The sequence below is a fragment of the Hyla sarda genome, chromosome 8 (genome assembly GCF_029499605.1).
Source record: "Hyla sarda isolate aHylSar1 chromosome 8, aHylSar1.hap1, whole genome shotgun sequence".
Lineage (NCBI taxonomy): Eukaryota > Metazoa > Chordata > Amphibia > Anura > Hylidae > Hyla > Hyla sarda.
Genome location: NC_079196.1, coordinates 87,709,535 through 87,734,335, shown reverse-complemented (window position 1 = coordinate 87,734,335; position 24,801 = coordinate 87,709,535). Strand labels below are relative to the sequence as shown.

The window sequence follows — 24,801 nt, the reverse complement described above, 5'->3', positions numbered from 1 at the left end:
GACCACAGTGCTCTCTGCTGATACCTCTGTCCATTTTAGGAACTGTCCAGAGTAGGAGCAAATCCCCATAGAAAACCTATCCTGCTCTGGACAGTTCCTAAAATGGGCAGAGGTGTCAGCAGAGAGCACTGTGGTCAGATAGAAAGGAAATTCAAAAAGAAAAGAACTTCCTGTGGATCATAACAACAGCTAAGTACTGGAAGGATTAAGATTTTTTAATAGAAATAATTTACAAATCTGTTTAACTTTCTGTCACCAGATGATTTAAAAAAAATGTTTTCCAGTGGAGTACCCCTTTAATTAATGTTGTGTGGTTTCAAAACTGTATATCTCAGACATTATGCAGATAGGAATTGTGAAACTTCCATTTACTGCACCTATCATCCAGCTTAGGGAGAAAAATTCAAAAGCAGTTAAGGATCAAGGACAGGTAAGTTTATGACACAGAGTTCCACAAGCAATGTAGTGTTTTTTGTTAGGCAGGTTCCAGTATCTGGTCATTTCTTAAATAGCTTAAAGGGTACCAGTCAGCTGTTTCATGTTACCTGAACTAAGAGGCAGCATGAAACAGGCATGGGCACTCTTGGCAAAATGTACTATGATTTACTCTGAAATGTTGCAATATTTTAGAAAACTCATCAATTTAAAAATAAATTGGAAACTTGGCAAAACGTCAAGGAGGCGGCTTTCTATTAACTTCTCTATGCCCCTTGTACTTAACTGACAGTTCTATTAATATGTATTTATAAGTAGAGACCTGTCAGTCAAGCCCAGCAGGGTGGGTTGTAGTAGCATAGAGCCACATCATTGACATTATACTAAGCTTCCAGTTCATATTGAAAACTAGGATTTCTTTGAAAAGCCGCTGTGTCTCAAAGAAAACCATAGTACATTGTGGCTTTTGAATGGTGCCCATGGTTCCAGAAATATCAAACAGTTGACAGGTTCCCTTTAATAAAGGGATTTTTTTCCCCAAAATGTACTGTACAAACTGGTAGAATTATGTGTGAATGGTCAGCTGCTATGTTCAGTCAACAATTTCTGCACCCGGTGTACCTTCAAGATGTACAGAGACATTTAAACATGGTTATTCAGTTCCATTATCTATTTCTATGTCTAATAGCAACTATCTCATGATGAAACGTAGTCCTGGTTCTTAGTTCTAACCCAATTGTATAGTGTAGTTGGTAATGCAGTGGTTAAATGCCTTATCCATAATTAGAAATAAAAAAAAGGCTGCTTTCTTTCCGAAACAGCACCATTTTTGTTCTCAAGTCGTGTGTTGGTTTGCATCTCAGTTTCATTAATGTAAATGGTGACATGTTATAATGCCACACACAACCCGATGACAAGAATGGAACTGTTTCTGGGGGGAAAAGTAGCTATCTTGATAACCCCTTTTAGGCTGGGTTCACACCTTGTTTTGTACTTACAGCTCCCGTATATGGCTGGGAGGAGGGGTGGGCGGGACTTAATCGCGGCGCCCGCACTCAGCCGTATAGGGGAACCGTATTTAATGCATGTCTATGAGCCGACCGGAGTGAACCGTTTTCATCCGTATGCGGTTTCCCGACCGCAGGCAAAAACGTGGTCGACCGCGTTTTTGCCTACGGTCGGAAAACCGCATACGGCTGAAAACGCAGCCGACCGGAGGCTGCGGTTCACTCCGGTCAGCTCATAGACATGCATTAAATACGGTTCCCCTATACGGCTGAGTGCGGGCGCCGCGATTAAGCCCCGCCCACCCCTCCTCCCAGCCGTATACGGGAGTCGTAAGTACAAAACGAGGTGTGAACCCAGCCTAAGTATTATAAGCAAACAGCTAGAAAAATCATGGATGAGAGGTATGCATCACTGAGGCTTCTTGCCTAAGTTACATGAGACTAGAGTTTGGGTCCAAATTTTGGGAGTTACTGAAGGTTCTGGATGGAAAGTTACTCCGATTTTCTGGTTCGGTGGTGTCTTGCAGTCCTGAACCTGATCTCACTGCCAGAGAGCAGCAGCAGAGAGGAATAGTTCTGAAGCAGATCAGCTTGTCTGTGGTTGTACGTTGTATACTGATACACTGCAGCAAAAATACTGACTTTAGGACTGAACATGCCAAGTTTTGCGTGAGAAGCTAAGAATTTTATGATTATGTAAAGAACCTGATGTGAAGGATGTTTTTGTTATACTGCATGCTGGAAGCAGAACTTATTGCTGTATGGGAATTATTACAATAAACTCAATACTACTGACCTGTGATATCTACCTGTTTGGGTCTGTTTACTTTGTGGCAAGACTGTTTAAAGGATACTGTTCTACAGTATAAATTCATAGATAATTCACTATATTGCAGTCCTTTGGCTGGTAAGCCAGTAATTACATACTAGGTATATTTCTCCCTTCTAAAATGATCCCTAGCTATGCTGGAATGTTCACCTGACATATAAACATTAGCAATAAGACAATTGCAATATGATGCACACTTACAATTTGGATTTCTGTTCATGGGGATCACTGTAGCATTGGGATTGCGGACGATGTCCTGCCAGTTTATGGTATCGGCATAACACAGGAAATCATTTCGATCCAGATACACTCCTCCATTTAGAATCTCTGTAACAGACAAACAAAAAGAATATGAACTGATAATAGTTGTACCATCCTTAAGATCCATTGTACCAGACACCTGCAATTCTGTTGACCTCCATTGTGTGTGGTTCACACTTTACACAGCAAGAAAGGTGAACAATAAATTGGGTGTCAGGTCTATTAACCTCTTGCTATGTATTAGGGAACTTGCAGTCTCATCACATAATCACACTTTATTTACTCCCACATGCAGCAGACCAATAACTGAGTCGTTTCTCCTGATGCTTTCTTCAGTAACAAAAAAAAAATAATAATAATCTTATGAAATAAAAGGTATGAGGAAATACATAGAATACAATAAAGAACATTTCAAATGTAGGTCTCTGCCAAGACAAGACAATGAAGCGAGATGATTGCTTGTATGGAGGATTGTATTGGCTCCCAAATTGCAATCTTTGTTGTGCTTTACTCGTGGCTTTATTTAATTTTTTTTTAAATTAAAGATATGTAAAAATAAATATATAAATGAAAAAAAAAGATAGGTTTGCTTGTTATTGATGTGGAGTTGTGTGCCAGGAACGCTTTTGAAAGCACATGAATGGGTACAGAAAATATTTGTTGAGTTTGGCTTCAATGTTTTGTTTTCCGTATGCGATTGACATTAAGTGACATTTCTGAGATACAATTGTTAGTCTGCTTTGCTGTCAGATGTTGATCTGTACCGGAGATGTACTTAGAAGACCACTTAGCAGAAAACAAAGGATTTTAATTGAGGAATGAATTTAACATTTAAATACAAGCTTCTTTTCTAGAACACTCTGTACCGTGGTAATCTTTGTTCAGTGAATCTAATACAGCTTCTCAACTTTTTTTTTAATTTTTTCTAATTTTTTTATTAAACATTTTTTGGGTTAGGTTTTATTTTACCTTTATATTCTTATTGTTTCTATTCATGGTTGATGTATTCTATACCACATTAATATGTATTATCTTTGAGATATCATACAGAAATCCTTTATCTTATGTCTTCCTTGGTTGCATCAGGGGCAGCCATTTTTATGTTAGAATATAACTTCTAAACGTCTATCTTGAACAACATCATTCTTACTTTTTCTTTCTATGTACCCTAATGCTGTCAATAAAAAGGCTGTTTCAGGTATCAGAGTCAAATGTAGTCTAATTAAAGGGTATGGGTGGTTAGAGTTGTGCATAAAAAAGAATGGATGGGGATGAGGAATAATGCTATAAAGTTGTTTGAGATAAAGATCACTATTAGGGAACTCAATAGGTTGCATTTTGGCTACACTCAAATGCACCATAACATTTCACACAGCAGAAGGTTCAGCATGTTTTGCTCCATTGAAGCAGCACATAAATACATGTAAAAGCTACAGGTTAAAGGAACTGTAATATTTTTCACAAAAGCAGTTTTACTTTAAAGGGTAATTATCTGTTTAACAAACGTCTGACATATAGACATGTTGGATGTTTAGATCAGTGTGGGTCTAGGTGCTGAGACCCCTACGGATTGGTAAAACTAAATAATAAAGATGAAAGGTGCCAAGTAAAAACATGTCCAGACTCAAGAGGGTCTCAGCATCTGGACTGTCACCAATCAGGACTTCTGACATCACAATGTCAGAAAAAAATCGAGTCTGGTTACATTTTCTCCAGAATAGTGCAAAGCTTAAAGCTCCTTGACACCAATGAAAAATGTGTAACAAGACCCTACCTTCCATTTGCAATTAACTGTATAGTACTAATGTCTTTTTGTATGTTGCAGAGGGACCCTTAAGCTACAGGACCTAAGTGTGATGGCTACCTCTGCACCCAATATAGCAATGTCCTTCTCTAGAATAATAAAGAGAGAGGACAGGACAGCAGCAGGTACTGTAACAAGTATCTTAAACAAGATACAGTACATGTGCATTAAGCTAAAATAGAATCCAAAGATGCAAGGTGGGGAGGAACAGGAGTTGGCACAACCAAAAAAAAACATGTATCCTGCCACAACTTGAGACAGCAACAACACAGGTCGGCAGGTTGGCCCCCCAACGTGCCAGCCCCCCGCCGGTTTATCAGCCAAGTGTTGCACCCCATATCGGGGGACTAATTGTATGTCACCAGCGAGCGCAGCTTCTCTCCCGCCCTGCCAAATAAACAAGGAAGCAGCAAGAACAGCGGAGGACAGTGAGGCCGGTTCCTTAGAAACGCGGGAACAGAGAACGAAGGTAAGTTAAAGTTTGTTTTTTAATATTTGCAGCCCAGGCATTGTCTAGTTCAGTGGTCTTCAACCTGTGGACCTCCAGATGTTGTAAACATTTGCAACATCTGGAGGTCCACAGGTTGGAGACCACTGATCTAGGTCTTATTTTTGGGGTAGGGCTTATATTGCAGCCCCCCCCCCCCCCCCCCCCCGATAATCCAACTAGGGCTTATTTTCGGGTTAGGGTGTATTTTCGGGGAAACACGGCAGTACTTATGCACTGCAGGGTGCTCACTGCTCAATCTTTAGAAAAACACAGTAGCACAGTCTCATAATCCAAAGAAGTAGAATAGGGCAAGGCACTCACCAATTTTTGTGCAAAAAAACATACAGGTAAGATTCAACGTACAGGTAAAAATGTTCAGACGTTACTCCAAAGCTCTTTTTACCTGTATGTAGAATAAAGTGTTTTTCTTCGCAAAGATCACTCTTTTATACTTTGGATTATTGAACTCAAACATATAATGTATCCTACTTTAAATAGTCAGACAATATAAGTGTAATAGCAGACAAGGTTCCATTTATTAAAGGGTTAAGTCAACTTCCTTATGTAGCACCAATAGTTTTTTTTTTAGCCATGTAGGACCAATAGTTTTTTTTAACCAACATCTCTCCCAGTCCCACTATACACATGAACACTCGGCTTGGCCAAGCTTTTACTTTGTTTAAATAAAGAGAGAAAGGATAAATTATCTGAGAGGCAGTTAAAATTCAACAAACCAGATCCTTCTTTCCACCAAATTCATCAGTGGAAGAAATGGGAGGCCCCATGCACATTAGCCAGCCTGCCGGTCCTACCAAAATTGGTGGGTTTGGCTAAATTTCTCTACTGAGTTTGGGAGTTTTAAACTTTGATTTCTAAGAGACCTTTCAGACAGGTGTACTTGCTGCAGGAGGAGAGTGCCAGTCTCAGTGATGGTGCCCATTTTCAAAGCCTTAACAAGGCTCGATCAGTCATGTGGCTGGTCTCGTTCATAAGATAATTGCTCACCCTTCTTCATGGGACAATTATTGGAAATAAATATTTCTAGTAACAAGGTTATCCAGGATAAAAAAAATAGAGCTGATTTTTATCACACACAACCTGAGGGACATGTGTGGTGCTGTTTTCAGATGATCTTAGCTTTATTTTTATTTTCCTGGATAACCACTTTAAAACTGTTGTAAAAGGGCCTTAAAGGGTAGCTCCCACCATCCTATTTATTTATTTTTGCTAGCCCGTCCCCCCCCCCCCCCCCCGCTATGGCACTAGCCCGTTCCCTCCTCCCCCCCCCCCCCGCCCCGCATACCCCGCTCCCTCATTACACTTGCAGTTACTGCAGAATCCGGCAGCGGGCGTGCAGGGACAGCGGCGGCAACAAGGCGGCAGCAGCGATGTGTGGGAGGAGTGGCCTCCCAGCCAGTGGCCTGGGAGCCAATGCGCTCGCTCCCACCTGTCTGATTGACAGGCAGGGAGCGAGTGCAGCCTAACTGAAAAAGGACTGATTGCCACTCCAAAATCAGTCCTTTTTCAGTAGCAGTTTTTAAATGTAAATTAAAACTTTTTAATGAAAAAAAAAAAATTATAAAAGTATATGTAGTACATAAGTGCTACAACATATCAAAAAATAAAGTTGGTGACAGTGCCCATTTAACACCTTGGGGACAGAGGGTTTTTCCGTTTTTACACTTTCATTTTTTCCTCCTTACCTGTTAAAAATCAGAACCCTTTCTATTTTGCACCTAAAAATCCATATGATGGCTTATTTTTTTTTGCGCCATCAATTCTACTTTGTAATGAAATCAGTAATTTTACCCAAAAATCTACAGCGAAATCGAAAAAATAATTATTGTATGACAAAATTGAAATTGTAAATTTTGGTGGCTTCCGTTTCTACGCAGTACATTTTTCGGTAAAATTGACACCATATCTTTATTCTGTAGGTCCATACGATTAAAATGATACCCTACTTATATAGGTTTTATTTTGTCATACTTCTGGATAAAATCCTAACTACAGGCAGGAAAATTTTACTTAAGGGCGGTATGAGGGCTTATTTTATATGCCGTGATCTAAAGTTTTTAGCGGTACCATTTTTGTATTGATCAGACTTTTTGATCGCTTTTTATTCATTTTTTCATGATATAAGAAGTGACCAAAAATACGCTATTTTGGACTTTGGAATTTTTTTGTGCGTACGCCATTGACCGTGCGGTTTAATTAACGATATATTTTTTATAATTTGGACATATCCACACGCGGCGATATCACATATGTTTATTTTTATTTACACTGTTTTTTTTTTTTTTTAAATGGGAAAAGGGGGGTGATTCAAACTTTTATTAGGGAAGGGTTTAAATGATCTTTATTCACTTTTTTTTGCAATGTTATAGCTCCCATAGGGGCTATAACACTGCACACACTGATCTTTTACATTGATCAATGGTTTCTCATAAGAACCCATTGATCAATGATTCTGCCGCTTGACTGCTCATGCCTGCTAATCGGACAGCGAGGAGGAAGGTAGGGGACCCTCCTGCTGTCCTACAGCTTTTCGGGATGCCGCGATTTCGACGCGGCGATTCCGAACAGCCCACTGAGCTAGCCGGGAGCAGTTTACTTTCATTTTAGACACGGGGTTCAACTTTGAACGCCGCGTCTAAAGGGTTAATAGCGCACAGCACCGCAATCAGTGCCACGTGCTATTAGCCACGGGTCCTGGCCGTTGTTACAGGAGTGGAGAATGGGCGGAGGGCATACTGGTTAAAGAGGTACTCCGGTGGGAAACATTTTATAATTAATTTTTTTCAAATCAACTGGTGCCAGAAAGTTAAACAGATTTGTAAATTACTTCTATTAAAAAAAATGTAATCCTTCCAGTACTTATCAGCTGCTGTATACTACAGAGGAAGTAGTGTAGTTTTTTTCTGTCTGATCACAGCTCTCAGCTGACACCTCTGTCCATGTCAGGAACTGTTCGGAGCAGGAGGTGTTTGCTATGGGGATTTGCTCCTACTCTGAACAGTTCCTTATATGGACAGAGGTGTCAGCAGAGAGCACTGTGGTCAGACAGAAAAGAATAACTCAACTTCCGATAGAGCATATAGCAGCTGATAAATACTGGAAGGATTAAACATTTTTAATTAAAGTAATTTACAAATCTGTTTAGCTTTCTGGCATCAGTTGATTTGAGGGTACCCCTTTAAGACTGTGCTTGAGGGTTTGTGTGCTTTATGCTGCCCCTCCTCCTCCCTTGTGTCCTAGGATGGGCAGAGTTGCACATTCTGTGACACAAAACTAAGGAAAATAGAACTCCTATGTGTGCCATTAAATTAGGACCCACTTGTACATACTTGGATCATTTGATGTTTATATCATGCATTATCAGGAAACTAAAGAATCAGTTTTGCTAGCTTTGTTATATACTGTATTTCCACTGCTCTTGCCACAATATAAGAAAAAAAAATCTGGATTTATATATATATATATATATATATATATATATATATATAACAGACCTACTCCTAGAACATTGCAGGGAAAGGAACAGGGATGAGATTTGCGCAGAGCACTGTAAACATTTTATTAAACTTTATAGACTTTATACACCAGAAGTGGCTCATAAAATATAAAACAGTGACAATGAACACAGAATAACTTCAAACACGTTTTGAACACTTTTCTAAACATGACATTAATGGTAAATTGCAGTTAATATTTAATACATCAACGCTGAATCAATTTGTCTGCTAACATGTCTCATCTCAAGCATTATGGAGGGAAGAAAAAAAAACAAGTGGTTAAAATCCCTTTCCGCTCCAATAAACAGTTTTATATTTAATCAAGCGCATTAATATTCCAATTGCTTCAAAGCCATATTACTTTCTGTATAAGGTAAATTAAAGCTGCTGTAGCTTAATATTGATAATAAAAAATCAGGTTATGTTTTATTACCTACCAGATCATGTATAAGCAGTTTTTCCTTCTTATTGTATATTAATTTAATCTCAGGGATCCGCATCATTTCTAAGAAACATATGATTGGGAATTCTGTTACCATTGTAAAGAAGCTTATAATAGAATAAATATCTGAGAGATATTAGACACTTAATCTGGGACTGAGTTTAGGAAAGATTAAAAGCTTCAGTTTTAAGCATCAATCGGTTCCTGACATGGCCATTATTTTCTATTTCATGTGTTCTGTGCTTCCCCCTGCTGTTGATCACTGGTGTTAAAACAGGAGAAATCTTTCACTGAAAAGGATATTTGGGCTCGAACATAGCTAGATCCGAGTGCCGTGATATTTTTTCCAAACTTTTTTGGACAGTTACACAAAAATAAATGACACTTACCCACCCCAGTCCCCGGTAGCTCCCATTCCAATGAGTAAGTAGCCTTGTGGGTTCATAGACATACATATTGATAATGTACATATTGATACATTACCAAAGCCAAAGAACAATGAAAACAGGACATAATTAACTAATAAATAAATAAAAACACTGTGAAATGAGGTCATACAGATATAGTATATATGTGTAAAAATTATCTGTCATATAACTGACATAAAGCTAGAAACTAAGGGAATATTCCCTAAATATAGCCCAAAAGGAATTTCAGAAATTTGTGTCTAGAATGGAATTCTCAATGTGAAAGTTCTTCAAAACAATAAAAAAGGTGTGCTTTTTGTGATAAGACAAAATGTGCAGGATCTGTCTCTATACCAGGACCTGGGCAAAAGGTTGCCTAGTCAGACAGCTAAAGTTGCCATTGCTACTGAGGCTGGGTTTACACAGGTGTTGGAGGTTTGTTGCGTGCCAATGTTGTGCACAATGCTATGGATCTGCAGGCGAAAATTTCTTTTTGAGCCAATGTGGAATGGAAAACAGTTTTAGCGTACGATCACATGTACGATCCACAGCGTATTTTATGCTGCGGATCCACAGACGTTGGACCCTACAGTGTGCCTCCATCTGTGCCTGCTCACATCAACAATCCACCGCTATGAGCAGACACACTGCGATATACGAGCTGTGTACATGCACACATCCCGCCATCTGCCCCTGCTCCCCAAGCTAGGCTGAGAGCAGCCCTGATGTGTGCGAGTGTACTGCGCATGAGCTCCGTGACTGGCACATTGCAGCATGTTTGCTCGTAGCGGTGGATTGCCGGTATGAGCAGGCACAGATGCAGGCACACTGTAAGGTCCATTGTCGGTGGATTCAAAGCATAAAATATGATGCGCATCCATCCGTGTGAATGTACCATAAGATTGTATTATACCTTATCTTGTAGAATTCATGGTTTTAGTGTCAAATGATGAAAAATGCTAAAATAGAAATACTGTTTCCTATAGCCATATAGGTCATTGTGGTGGTTTCTGTCATTTTGTTACTAAATTTGCTTCTAGCCTTAAGTTGACCCTATAATTCTCTGTATCACCTGGGAAAACTATGGCACAGGACATTGGCCAGAAAAGCCTCAGAGAGAGCTAGTCATATTGGAAGCTTTGTCGTAAAGGCTCTTCATGCAAAAATAAACATAAAAATCAATGACTTAATTTAACAAGTGAATGTTGCTAGCTACAGCCAGTGATCAATACACATTGGGAGAAATTACCAATACAAGCCCAAAGGCATAATGCTTGCAGTAAAATCACTAAAAATCTCTTTCAATGGCTCTAAATAGTTTCAAAATTACTTAAAAATAGATAAAACAATTACAATTAGTGTTGTAATTCAAGGCCAGTATGGTCAGTGGGCCTTACTGTGAATAATGGTTACACTTAATGGTGGTAACACTAATGTCACCCTCTTCAAATGTAACATACCATATACATTATGGTTTAAGAAGGGGTAAATATGTTATATAGAGATGACTGCTTAGATTTTGTGGTCCAGTCTTGGGTTATACTCTTTCTCATAAAAGAATGCTTAGTTAGCTCAGCATCCTATAAACCTGTCTCAAATACAATACAATTTTTGTCACAGGCATTCTATTTACTGTACCGGTTGTCACTTGTTGAATCCTGCAAAATCCAGGGCCTGGCAGCAGCTCTACCTCTTACACCTCTCATCTGGACAAAACACAATATTCACGCATGAAATGAATATGCAATCCATGAACTATGGATATTGTTGCTGCTTTTGACTACCAGAAGGTTGCAGCTCTAGACAATTACCATTGGTAAGTGGGAAGCCTTAACATGGCCCTGGGCCAGCCATGTTATTAACTTTAGAAAGTTCCATATCTTCTACTCTTGTCCACACATGAAGCAGACAGGGATAGAAGTAGAAAAGACTGAATCTCCATCCAAAGCCTGGTCCTGTAACTTGAGAATGTGTGCAGCAAGAGAGGAGTTAAGTTCCCATTAGAGCTGTTTGTGTCTGTAATATGTGCCTGTAGTGTACGTAAATATGTATTTTTGTGTGCATATGTGTGCACCTGTGTTTGTTCATGTGTCTATGAGTGTACATGTATCTCTGGTTGCATCCCCCAATAATGTATCTCTTTGGTTAATTATTTTAATTCCCTTTTAAAGTTGCCTCCATCCTCCTTCACAGTTGGGATGTGGTTTTGGTCTTGAGTTTGAACCTGACCAAGGGCATCACCTACTGTAAATGGAGCCAAAATGACCACCAATGCACCAATGACCTGACAGGTCCCCTTTAAAAGACATACACTTTTTTTTTTTTTTACTTTCTACCGAAGAAATATACTGAGCATTTTGAGTGATAAATCCTCATAACATCCATGAGAAGGCAAGAGTTATAAAGGGCCCTATTCTGACCTATCTCTGTTCCATCATTAATCTGTTGGTGCTTGTGAATACTGCTCTTTTCCTTACAGACATCCTATCCATTGGTCACATCCTATATGGTAGCTTCTTTGAAAATTATGTAAACAAATGGACCGATTTGAACTTTGCCGCAGCAGGATCCCTGACTCTGCTGTTACCTTCTTCTGGAAATGTGTTTACAAAAGCAAGTGTAAAACATAAGGTTTACATTCATCAGACTTTGCACAGATCAGACATCTACTGGTCATAATACATCATGGTTCTTATTCCCATTTTCCCAAGCAGGAACGAGGATTGCCGCAGATTAACAGGGCACCGGTTAACTAGCTGTAACCTCGGGACCCCTTGAACACCAGCCTGCTGAGATACACTGGGCTATTCATGATCACTCAGCCTTTGAAACCTTCTTCATTGCTCTGCACAGTTGATTTCCGAGTAACTGGGCTGTACAGATCTGAAATGTCAGGTTTGTATTAGGGGAAGAAAGGGAGGGCAGCGTGCTGTAATAATCAAAATGAGGGATTTAACCTTCTATATTTCAGCTCAGTGACCACACTGCAAAGCGCATGGAAGCAGAAGCTGAATTTCAAGGTATAAGAAGCCCCAATCCCCTCTGACGATATGAAGCTGGAATTATGTGGGCCATTAGCTTGAAGGCTGTCATTAGGGATGAGCGAATGAAATCTGACGAATCAGAATTCGTTACGAATTTCAGGAAAAATTTGCTTTGCAACAAATCGGAATATCGCTGCGATTCGATCACACAAATCACTTAATTAAACTCCATTTAGTGCAGTCCAGGCTCCAGGGCATCTAAAATGGTGGATCCACATGTAAGGACATGGGGCAAGGAATCCTGGGAAGGCGGAAACAAGGGTAGGAGGGATGACCCTGAATTACATGCAGGATGCAGCCTATCAGCAGCCAGCCACCCCTGTGATGTCACAGCCCTATATAATCGGCAGACATCTTGTGGCCAGTCACATCAATGTTTTATTTCAGAGAGCGTTTCATTGCAGGGAGAGATTGAACATTGTGTGTGTTGCACAGAAAAACAGCTTCACAGCAGTGATTCACCACAATCCCAAATCACTGCATAAAAGCAGAGAGAGAGAGAGAGAGAGAAAGTAAACTTCTGGGTGTAATACACAGCGACTCTGCTACTGCAGTGGGGTGTACAGCAACTCTAAAGCTTATAGGGGCCAGTTAAGCAGAGCATTAAAAGCCATTGTCACCTGCTATTAGTGCATAATAATACTGTACTGGGCTTTACTACACAGCCATTCTGTACTGCTGCAGTGGTGTACAACTGTAAAGCTAACAGGGGTCAATTAGGGTGAGGAAGAAAAGCCATATTCACCTGATTACAGTGCCTAATACAGGTTGCATAGCTTATTGTCCTCTCATAAGTGTAACCTGTGTGTACATAGGTGGTGTATGTTTTTTTTTTGTCCAGCTCTCATAAGTGTAAATAGTACGTACACCTACGTGGTGTACGTTTTTTTCCCCTCAAAATCTAATTTTGGCCTAGTTACTGTGAAAGGCCATCCAAAGCTACACCCTATCATAATGGGAAGAATATTTCTGATGACATCTAGGTTTAGTGATATTTACACATTGGCATCCACATCAAATCAGTTACAGATGCAGTGATTTCTACGCAACAAACAGTTCTAAGGATTGGTATTTACATTTACAACCTTACAATCAAAAAGGCTCCAATATTGTGTATTCAACACCTACTGCATGCCTGCCAGAGCACCGTGTGATATCTCCTAGCAATTCAACAGTAGCCGTGCGAGTATAAATAATATTTCTCTAATCAGTTCAATGTCATGCGTGCCTTGATACCTTACAATGCAGCTTGTCCTCATGAGAATAACATTCCATTTATTCTGCTGCTTCGTACAGTACGTACTGATTCAGGAGAAATAAAATAAGAAAGTGAGTCCCCAATGAGTTACATTAACATGGCCACTGAACTCATGGACAGGAGGGCCTGAAGGTTATTGCTCCCTTACTGTCACTCGCATCTGATCATGTGGCCATTCCATCCTACATTGTTTTCTATGACTGTGATTCCTAAAGCAAGCCCCTGAATAGGACCAGGTTTACAAATACCTCAAATATTATTTGACTGCATTAGAACTGAACAATGGATGAATCGATGTAAAGAATCTCCATATATTTATTTCTCTGAAGGTATGCTGCAGATTTGAAAATCCAAAGCATGTCCGGAATTTGATGGTGATTTTGTATGGTATAAGTATATGAGGTTGGTTAAAATATAGTTGCGCAAAGTTTTGTTTCAACAAAAATTAAACAACTTTCTATTTCCACAGAAAATGTATTTTTTTTTTTTTAAAGGAAAAATAATAGTGGCAAGCATCAGCGTCAAATGGGGCCCTGTTTAAAGTTTGCTATAGGGCAGCTAAATTCCTGCATGTAGTTGATAGTAGTAATGGTGATGCATTGATTCTGTGATTTATTAATAATACTTTGCTGGTTTTCAACAAATCTACATGTTTATATTGAAGGTATCTGAATGGATGAAAAGTAGAATAGAAAGTTATTGTACATGGAACTTGTGGTACAAACCAAAATGTGACAGACAGGATCACTTTGTCACAATGTCTCAGAGCAGGTCCATTTGACAAAGGCACTGAAAACAAAAGTCTGACTTTGAATGGTTCTCCTGCCAGGAGGGAGAAGAACTAAACTGAGGTAAATAGCAGTGTCTTCATTCATGCCGAGAAGATGGAGATGCTGCTTTTCTAATCTTTCTTGCCAACGATGAGAAGGAAAAGTAAATAATAAACTGCAACAGACCAAGTGTCAGCCTAATATTAATAGGGAACTCCATTAATATAGACAAAGAAGGAGACCGGCTATAGAAGTCAGGGCAAGTGCTGCACACGACCTTCACGAGACTGACTACGACTCTTCATAATACTATGTGGTAGTTTAACTCTACCACCACATCATATTAGATGTAAAAATAAAACAGAACATATATTTTGCCATATACTGTAAGAGGTTACAATGCAGTACCTTTAATAAATATGTAATGCCAAAATTAATTGAGATCTTTTTTTTTTTTTATATATATATATATATTAAAGGGCTCTTCATAAATTACCGATTTCAGTTTTTTTTTCTTCACCTAAAGAGATACTTTGCATATGCAGAGGTGTAACTAGAGAACCAATGCAGAAGTTTTAACTTGGCTTCTAATCTACCTCATGCCATTTACAGTACTGATAGAACAATGGAGGAAGACCTGTGGGAATTCTGAGGGTAGTAGTAGTGAGATTGGTCATGGTCTGGGTCACTAAGGCCACAATGGCTAGAAGGCTTCCCCAGGAATTCCTCGAACTCCCTGAACTTACACAAAGACAAAGGAATTATACCAAAGATGGGGTATTTTTAGTTTCACTGAAGCACCTACTGTATGTGTATCCTGGCTAATGTTGTCTGGGGTGCTGTGAACGACAGACGCAGGTGTAATTTAAAAACAATTCACAATTCAGAAGAAATCATCCAAAATGGAAGCACAGTTTGTGTAGTGGACTTATGGCAGGCTTAGTCTTGGCTGGAGCATGGTTACCCAATGTGTGTTTATGAAGGTAAACTGTGATGTACCCTTTATAATAGTATAAAACATCATATAAATGTGAAAATCAGTATAAACATCTAAAGCACATCTAAAATGTAGCATGTAACTCAACAAGTAAAAACTCTTCTTATTGCCAATCCAACATATTGTATGCACAGCGTACATAGAAATACACCCACGTTTCTGGTGTTGCAACCCTTATCACTGCCTTTATCACTGATTGAGTGTGTCTGAAGGCTTGCTTCCATGTTGGACATATATGTTTTAGATCGCTGGATTGATTAAAATAAGAATAAACTTAAAAATGAGCTTCAAGGGCCTGTCCACACTGTTGAATCTCTACCTGGAGTACTTCCCAGGCAAGATTCTGTCTGCAGCAGGCATCACTGAAATCATCAATGGTAGGACCACGCAATTATGCATTGTCTCTATAGATGGCAATCCAGTCCGGTGGAATTCCACCAAAACAATGAACATGAATACATTTCGGCAGTGTGAATGATGCAGCAGAATCCCACGGCTAGCGGATTTTTTATTTTTTTTTTAATCTAGGAATAAATTGTGAAGTTTTGTAGAACTTTTCCAAACTGCAAAGCCTTCACATAAATACTTGCCCATGATGTTACTATAATAAAACTCTGTAAGAAATAATTGTTACGAACAAACCCAGTGGATAAATATATAGGTTGTGAAATCCCCTAGTGTCACCTATAAACAGCCTTGTGTATACACAGTAGTACAATATAAAGATAAATTATGATCATTTGGCAGCATGGTGCCACTGAGGCATTGTTCCATTATGATGAAATTGGTCCTGTCACCTGTGCCATCTGCCAAAACTTGTTCAGTACACCCCCCAGGGCAGATCTACAGCAGAGCTCCACTAAGTGTGTCAATGGGATGTGGATAGACACAATCCGTCTATGTTCCTACCATCTGGGCTCATACTTCCCAGGGCTTGAAATGGTACTCGGGTAATTGTGGCTGATATTTGCTGGGGCAGGGAAAAACTAATTCTTAGCATGTTCTGTCCTTTGAAGCAGCTGTTTTGTGGCAGGTACAATCCATTCAACCAGCTCAGAAATAATGCAAGCATGCAAGAGCTTACTATCTATCGCTTGCCTTAGGCGCTAAGAAATACAGTGCCATCATTCAATGATAGGAATGCTGAGTCCCAAGCATAATGTGTAAAGTCTCCATTCCAATGACTCTTGTTACAGAACAGTTTTCAGAACTATTTTGAAAGGATTTGGTGGGAGATTTTACAAGACCTGTGAAGAGGAAAAGTGGTGCAGTTGCCAATAGCAACCAATCAGATATCTTCTTTTATTCTTCTGGGGCCTTTAAAAAATAATAATGAAACAATCTGGTTGCTATGGGCAACTGCACCACTTTTCCTCCACACAGGTTTTGATAAATCTCCCATCAGTGATAATCTACGTAGGCCCGGTTGACACGTCAGCTCTCATTCGGGATCTTTATGTGTGTGACACAGAGCACTTTATCTAAGGGTAAGCCGGATTTAATTACAGACAGGTTTGATTTACATTTATTACACAAGGATATTTGGGCTCATTTATCATTTGGGCTTAATGCAGATTACTGAACCCATAACTGGATTTCAGCTGTAAAATGCTAATGGTTATACAAAGCATAACGCAGGCCCTCCAGAGTATTGCAGGATTTTCAGTGACAGCTAATCCTCTGTTAATCTATAGGATCCATAGCAGCCAAATATAACTCCTACATTGCTGGCATGCTCCAAACCACATTTCTATGAGGATATGAGGGCATCCATCCAATATACTGGATTCAAGACTGGGGTGTGTTTACTGAAAACACTGTGTAAGACAAGCTTTATCTGTTTGGCTTTTTGGAAATTCAATGCTCCAAATCGATTAATTTATTGTGTTTTTCTTTTTACTATTTTATTACAGGTTCTTTGATTTCTTTTACCTAGTATATAATATGTATAAAAAAAAATATATTTTTCTGCCAGGATTGTACCCTAATAATTTTTTTCCTACACATCACGAAACAGTGGGTCAGTGGCTTGAAGCTCAATGGCTTTTGTCTTGACAGAGTTCTATTCTACTACCACTTCGGCTGTGTTTTTTAAGTTTCCCAGTATGTACATTTTCTTTATTTCTACCCCCCCCCTCCCAAAAAAAAAAAAAAAACATCAGTACGTGAATGGCACTTCCATATAATTGTACCCTCAATACCTCAATATGTCTGGGAATAGGTCAACTAAAGATTAATCCCATTTGGGCTGCTTATAAGCTGATCATGCCTCTGTTAACTATGTCATGATTAAACAACTAACAGGGGTGGAGGGGGGTTAACAGTGAACAGAATATATATAAAAAAAAAATTCTGGTCATTTTACACATGGCACAAGTTAAACCAGGATGCCCGTGTGACTTTGATGTGTGGGCCCACCTCTAAGCCGCACTGTGTGCACAAGGCTGCTGCGAGGAAGCTCATGGTGTCTGCTCAGAGCAAAATACGATGCGTATCCTCCCCTGCCCGACGGATTACCTGCAGCGTTCAATACTGAGCATATACATGTGACCCTTCCCTATAAAGTTAGTCTATGTCCCACATCTAAATAAAGTCATGGTTAGCCCTTAAAACATATATTCATGCAAAATAGCTGTTTATTCAACCTTACAGTATTTTGGTTTTATATCTAGAGCTTCATTCCACCTATAAATTCTTCAGACACAAGGCCAAAATATCACATGGATAAATAAAGGAATAAAATATCATATGGCCTTCTTTGTATAAAAATGTGACTCTTGAGATCAGGGACATGCACAGACAGTAAAAAAAAAAAAAAAAAAAAAAAAAAGGCACTTCTCATTATAAAAAAATGTTTGTAAAAATGTTACACATGTTAACACAACACAATTCCTAAGGTAAGGGATCTCTGTCAGTCATGTCGGCTGAATGGGACCCACATCAACCTACGGAGGTGTCAATCAGTGAGGCATTATAGGGCAGGTACATTAAAAAGGGCAGGGGCTCAAGCCCCTTTTGAGTCTATGGCTGACATTTATATTGTCTTTAGACAGTTTTTTGTGTCTAGAAAAGGCGCAAAAAAGGAGCATGCAGGGTTTATTTGCGCCTTTTTTGCACCTTTTGGTTTACACATTTCTGCTGATTTTGAGTTGCAATCCACTGATTTGGGCAATACACATGATATGGAAGGGTCTTATAAACTGCACCTTCTTGTGAAAAGGTGCAAAAAAGGCGCCAAGCCACTAAAAAAAATCTCTAAAACTACACCAGCCCAGACTTAGCTCAGCTTTTTGGTGTATGTGAAGAGAGAAATTTCGGAAAATTTGACCTGTGCAAAGTCTATCATATGCTCTGTGGCCATATAATAAATGTGGTGATCCTACACATTACCAGCACACAAATTAGAAAAATGCTTCGCTTACACCTACAATGATAAATGCCGGCCTATGGGGGAGGGGGGGGGTGCATTTATCATTGTAGGTGTAAGTGAAGCATTTTTCTACACCTTTTTTTTTTGTGTGCTGATAATGTGTAGAAGCAACAGATTTCTTAAATGGTCACAGAGCATTTGATAAATTTTGTGCAGGTCACATTTTCTGAAATATCTCTCTTCACATACACCAAAAAGCTAAGTTAAGTTTGGGCTGGTGTAGTTTTAGAGACTTTTCAGTGGCTTTGTGCCTTTTTTGTGCCTTTTCACAAAAAGGCGCAGTTCATAAAACCCTTCCATATCATGTATATTGCCAAAATCAGTGGATTGAAACTCAAAATCAGCAGAAATGTGTAAACCAGAAGGCACAAAAAAGGCGCAAATAAACCGCGCTTGTGCCTTTTTTGCGCCTTTTCTAGACACAAAAAAAAACTGTCTAAAGACAATGATAAATGTTGGCCACTGTGTTTAACTATGTCTGGTAAAGATACTAGTGTCACGATTCGGCTGGCAGGAGGTGGATCCTCTGTGCCAGAGAGGGATTGGCGTGGACCGTGCTAGTGGACCGGTTCTAAGTTACTACTGGTATTCACCAGAGCCCGCCGCAAAGCGGGATGGTCTTGCAGCGGCGGTAGTAACCAGGTCGTATCCACTAGCAACGGCTCAACCTCTCTGACTGCTGAAGATAGGCGCGGTACAAGGGAGTAGACAAGAGCAAGGTCGGACGTAGCAGAAGGTCGGGGCAGGCAGCAAGGATCGTAGTCAGGGGCAACGGCAGGAGGTCTGGAACACAGGCTAGGAACACACAAGGAAACGCTTTCACTGGCACAATGGCAACAAGATCCGGCGAGGGAGTGCAGGGGAAGTGAGGTATACATAGGGAGTGCACAGGTGAACACACTAATTAGACCAACTGCGCCAATCAGTGGCGCAGTGGCCCTTTAAATCGCAGAGACCCGGCGCGCGCGCGCCCTAGGGAGCGGGGCCGCGCGCGCCGGGACAGGACCGACGGAGAGCGAGTCAGGTACGGGAGCCGGGGTGCGCATCGCGAGCGGGCGCCACCCGCATCGCGAATCGCATCCCGGCTGGAGGCGGTATCGCAGCGCACCCGGTCAGTGGATCTGACCGGGGCGCTGCAGTAGCGAGGATGTGGCGAGCGCTCCGGGGAGGAGCGGGGACCCGGAGCGCTCGGCGTAACAGTACCCCCCCCTTGGGTCTCCCCCTCTTCTTGGAGCCTGAGAACCTGAGGACCAGACTTTTGTCTAGGATGTTGTCCTCAGGTTCCCAGGATCTCTCTTCAGGACCACAGCCCTCCCAATCGACCAAAAAATTTTTTTTCCCTCTGACCGTCTTGGAGGCCAGTATCTCCTTTACGGAGAAGATGTCAGAGGAACCGGAAACAGGAGTGGGAGAAACAAGTTTGGGAGAGAAACGGTTGATGATGAGTGGTTTAAGAAGAGAGACATGAAAGGCATTAGGAATACGAAGAGAAGGAGGAAGAAGAAGTTTGTAAGAGACAGGATTAATTTGGCACAAGATTTTGAAAGGACCAAGATAGCGTGGTCCCAGTTTGTAGCTGGGGACACGGAAGCGGACATATTTAGCGGAGAGCCATACCTTGTCTCCGGGAGAAAAAATGGGGGGAGCTCTTCTTTTCTTATCGGCAAACTTTTTCATGCGAGATGAAGCCTGTAAAAGAGAATTTTAGGTCTCTTTCCATATGGTGGAAAGATCACGAGTCACTTCATCCACAGCGGGCAAACCAGAGGGCAAGGGAGTAGGGAGGGGGGGAAGAGGGTGACGGCCGTACACCACGAAAAATGGGGATTTAGAAGAAGATTCAGAGACTCTGAAGTTGTACGAGAATTCGGCCCATGGTAGAAGATCTGCCCATTCATCCTGGCGGGAGGAAACAAAATGCAGTAAATAGTCACCCAGGACCTGGTTAATTCTTTCTACTTGCCCATTGGATTGAGGATGATAAGCAGAAGAGAAGTTTAATTTAATCTTGAGTTGTTTACAGAGAGCCCTCCAGAATTTTGACACGAATTGGACGCCTCTATCCGAGACGATCTGCGTGGTGAAGACGAAAAATGTGTACAAAAAAATGTTTTGCCAACTGAGGCGCTGAAGGAAGACCAGGAAGAGGAATAAAATGTGCCATCTTGGAAAATCGATCAACGACCACCCATACAACAGTGTTGCCACGGGATGGGGGTAAGTCTGTAATAAAGTCCATACCAATCAGAGACCAAGGCTGTTCGGGGACAGGCAGAGGATGAAGGAGACCAGCAGGCTTCTGGCGAGGAGTCTTATCCCGGGCACAGACAGTACAGGCCCGCACAAAATCAACAACATCCGTCTCCAGAGTCGGCCACCAATAGAAGCGAGAGATGAGTTGCAAAGACTTTTTGATGCCCGCATGGCCAGCGAGGTGGGAGGAGTGACCCCATTTGAGAATCCCGAGACGTTGGCGTGGAGAAACGAAGGTCTTCCCTGGAGGAGTTTGCCTGATGGAGGCTGGAGAAGTGGAGATCAGACAGTCAGGAGGAATGATGTGTTGCGGAGAGACCTCTACTTCCGAAGCATCCGAGGAACGAGAGAGAGCATCGGCCCTAATGTTCTTGTCGGCAGGGCGAAAATGAATTTCAAAGTTAAAACGGGCAAAGAACAAAGACCACCTGGCCTGGCGAGGATTCAGTCGTTGGGCAGACTGGAGATAGGAGAGATTCTTGTGGTCGGTGTAAATGATAACTGGAAATTTTGATCCCTCCAGCAGATGCCTCCATTCCTCAAGTGCCAATTTAATGGCCAGTAGTTCTCGATCCCCGATGGAGTAGTTCCTCTCCGCTGGAGAGAAGGTCCTAGAAAAAAAACCACAAGTAACAGCATGCCCGGAAGAATTTTTTTGTAGAAGGACCGCTCCAGCTCCCACTGAGGAGGCATCAACCTCCAATAGGAAGGGTTTAGATGGGTCAGGTCTGGAGAGCACGGGAGCAGAAGAAAAGGCAGACTTGAGCCGTTTAAATGCGTCTTCCGCTTGAGGAGACCAGGACTTAGGATTGGCATTCTTCTTGGTTAAAGCCACGATAGGAGCCACAATAGTGGAAAAATGAGGAATAAATTGTCTGTAATAATTGGCGAACCCCAAAAAACGTTGAATAGCACGGAGTCCGGAGGGGCGTGGCCAATCTAAGACCGCAGAGAGTTTATCTGGGTCCATTTGTAGTCCCTGGCCAGAAACCAAGTATCCTAGGAAAGGAAGAGATTGACATTCAAACAGACATTTCTCCATTTTGGCATAAAGTTGATTGTCTCGAAGTCTCTGAAGAACCATGCGGACATGCTGGCGGTGTTCCTCTAAGTTGGCAGAAAAAATCAGAATATCGTCCAGATACACAACAACACAGGAATATAAGAGATCACGAAAAATTTCATTAACAAAGTCTTGGAAGACGGCAGGGGCGTTGCACAGGCCAAAGGGCATGACCAGATACTCAAAGTGTCCATCTCTAGTGTTAAATGCAGTTTTCCATTCGTCCCCCTCCCTGATGCGGATGAGATTATAAGCACCTCTTAAGTCCAGTTTGGTAAAGATGTGGGCACCTTGAAGGCGATCAAAGAGTTCTGAGATAAGAGGTAGGGGGTAGCGGTTCTTTACCGTGATTTTATTAAGTCCGCGGTAATCAATGCAAGGACGTAGGGAGCCATCTTTTTTGGACACAAAGAAAAATCCAGCTCCGGCAGGAGAGGAGGATTTGCGGATAAACCCCTTTTTTAAATTTTCCTGGATGTATTCAGACATAGCAAGAGTCTCTGGGGCGGACAGAGGATAAATTCTGTCCCGGGGTCGAGTAGTGCCCGGGAGGAGGTCAATAGGACAGTCATAAGGCCTGTGAGGAGGTAAAGTCTCAGCTTGTTTTTTGCAAAATACGTCAGCATAGTCCATATAAGCCTTAGGGAGACCGGTTACAGGGGGAACCACAGGGTCACGGCAGGGAGTACTGGGAACCGGTTTAAGACAGTCCTTGAAACAAGAAGTACCCCAGCTCTTGATCTCTCCTGTGGACCAATCAAGGGTTGGGGAATGGCGTTGAAGCCACGGTAGTCCAAGGAGAATTTCGGAAGTGCAATTGGAGAGGACCAAAAACTAAATTTTTTCGTGATGAGGTCCGATGCACATTAGGAGGGGCTCCGTGCGGTAACGTACGGTACAGTCCAATCTTTCATTGTTAACACAATTGATGTAGAGGGGTCTGGCGAGACTGGTCACCGGGATGTTGAACCTGTTGATGAGAGAGGCCAAAATAAAATTTCCTGCAGATCCGGAATCCAAGAAGGCCATGGTAGAGAAGGAGAAGGTAGAGGCAGATATCCGCACAGGCACAGTAAGGCGTGGAGAAGCAGAGTTGACATCAAGAACTGTCTCACCTTTGTGCGGAGTCAGCGTACGTCTTTCCAGGCGGGGAGGACGGATAGGACAATCCTTCAGGAAGTGTTCGGTACCGGCACAGTACAGGCAAAGATTCTCCATGCGGCGTCGTGTCCTCTCTTGAGGTGTCAAGCGAGACCGGTCAACTTGCATAGCCTCCACGGCGGAAGGCACAGGAACGGATTGCAGAGGACCAGAGGAGAGAGGAGCCGGGGAGAAAAAACGCCTCGTGCGAACAAAGTCCATATCCTGGCGGAGCTCCTGACGCCTTTCGGAAAAACGCATGTCAATGCGAGTGGCTAGATGAATGAGTTCATGCAGGTTAGCAGGAATTTCTCGTGCGGCCAGAACATCTTTAATGTTGCTGGATAGGCCTTTTTTAAAGGTCGCGCAGAGGGCCTCATTATTCCAGGATAATTCGGAAGCAAGAGTACGGAATTGTATGGCGTACTCGCCAACGGAAGAATTACCCTGGACCAGGTTCAACAGGGCAGTCTCAGCAGAAGAGGCTCGGGCAGGTTCCTCAAAGACACTTCGAATTTCCGAGAAGAAGGAGTGTACAGAGGCAGTGACGGGGTCATTGCGGTCCCAGAGCGGTGTGGCCCATGACAGAGCTTTCCCAGACAGAAGGCTGACTACGAAAGCCACCTTAGACCTTTCAGTAGGAAACTGGTCCGACATCATCTCCAAGTGCAGGGAACATTGTGAAAGAAAGCCACGGCAAAACTTAGAGTCCCCATCAAATTTATCCGGCAAGGATAGTCGTAGGCCGGAAGCGGCCACTCGCTGCGGAGGAGGTGCAGGAGCAGGCGGAGGAGATGATTGTTGAAGCTGTGGTAGTAGCTGCTGTAGCATTACGGTCAGTTGAGACAGCTGGTGGCCTTGTTGCGCTATCTGTTGCGACTGCTGGGCGACCACCGTGGTGAGGTCGGCGACAACTGGCAGTGGAACTTCAGCGGGATCCATGGCCGGATCTACTGTCACGATTCGGCTGGCAGGAGGTGGATCCTCTGTGCCAGAGAGGGATTGGCGTGGACCGTGCTAGTGGACCGGTTCTAAGTTACTACTGGTATTCACCAGAGCCCGCCGCAAAGCGGGATGGTCTTGCAGCGGCGGTAGTAACCAGGTCGTATCCACTAGCAACGGCTCAACCTCTCTGACTGCTGAAGATAGGCGCGGTACAAGGGAGTAGACAAGAGCAAGTTCGGACGTAGCAGAAGGTCGGGGCAGGCAGCAAGGATCGTAGTCAGGGGCAACGGCAGGAGGTCTGGAACACAGGCTAGGAACACACAAGGAAACGCTTTCACTGGCACAATGGCAACAAGATCCGGCGAGGGAGTGCAGGGGAAGTGAGGTATACATGTGAGGGAGTGCCCAGGTGAACACACTAATTAGAACAACTGCGCCAATCAGTGGCGCAGTGGCCCTTTAAATCGCAGAGACCCGGCGCGCGCGCGCCCTAGGGAGCGGGGCCGCGCACGCCGGGACAGGACCGACGGAGAGCGAGTCAGGTACGGGAGCCGGGGTGCGCATCGCGAGCGGGCGCCACCCGCATCGCGAATCGCATCCCGGCTGGAGGCGGTATCGCAGCGCACCCGGTCAGTGGATCTGACCGGGGCGCTGCAGTAGCGAGGATGTGGCGAGCGCTCCGGGGAGGAGCGGGGACCCGGAGCGCTCGGC

The 24,801-nt window shown here is 42.3% G+C and overlaps 1 protein-coding gene across 4 annotated transcripts in view; it reads right to left on the bottom strand.

Annotated features, from left to right (window-relative positions):
• The window catches only part of ERBB4 (erb-b2 receptor tyrosine kinase 4), a 1,050,606-nt gene that overhangs the window by 347,516 nt on the left and 678,289 nt on the right, over window positions 1-24,801 (bottom strand). For all 4 annotated transcript variants that reach the window (XM_056534264.1, XM_056534265.1, XM_056534266.1 and 1 more), the window contains one exon: window positions 2,473-2,598. In XM_056534264.1, the coding sequence (XP_056390239.1) occupies window positions 2,473-2,598 (126 nt within the window). The remainder of the gene's footprint in view (window positions 1-2,472; window positions 2,599-24,801) is intronic.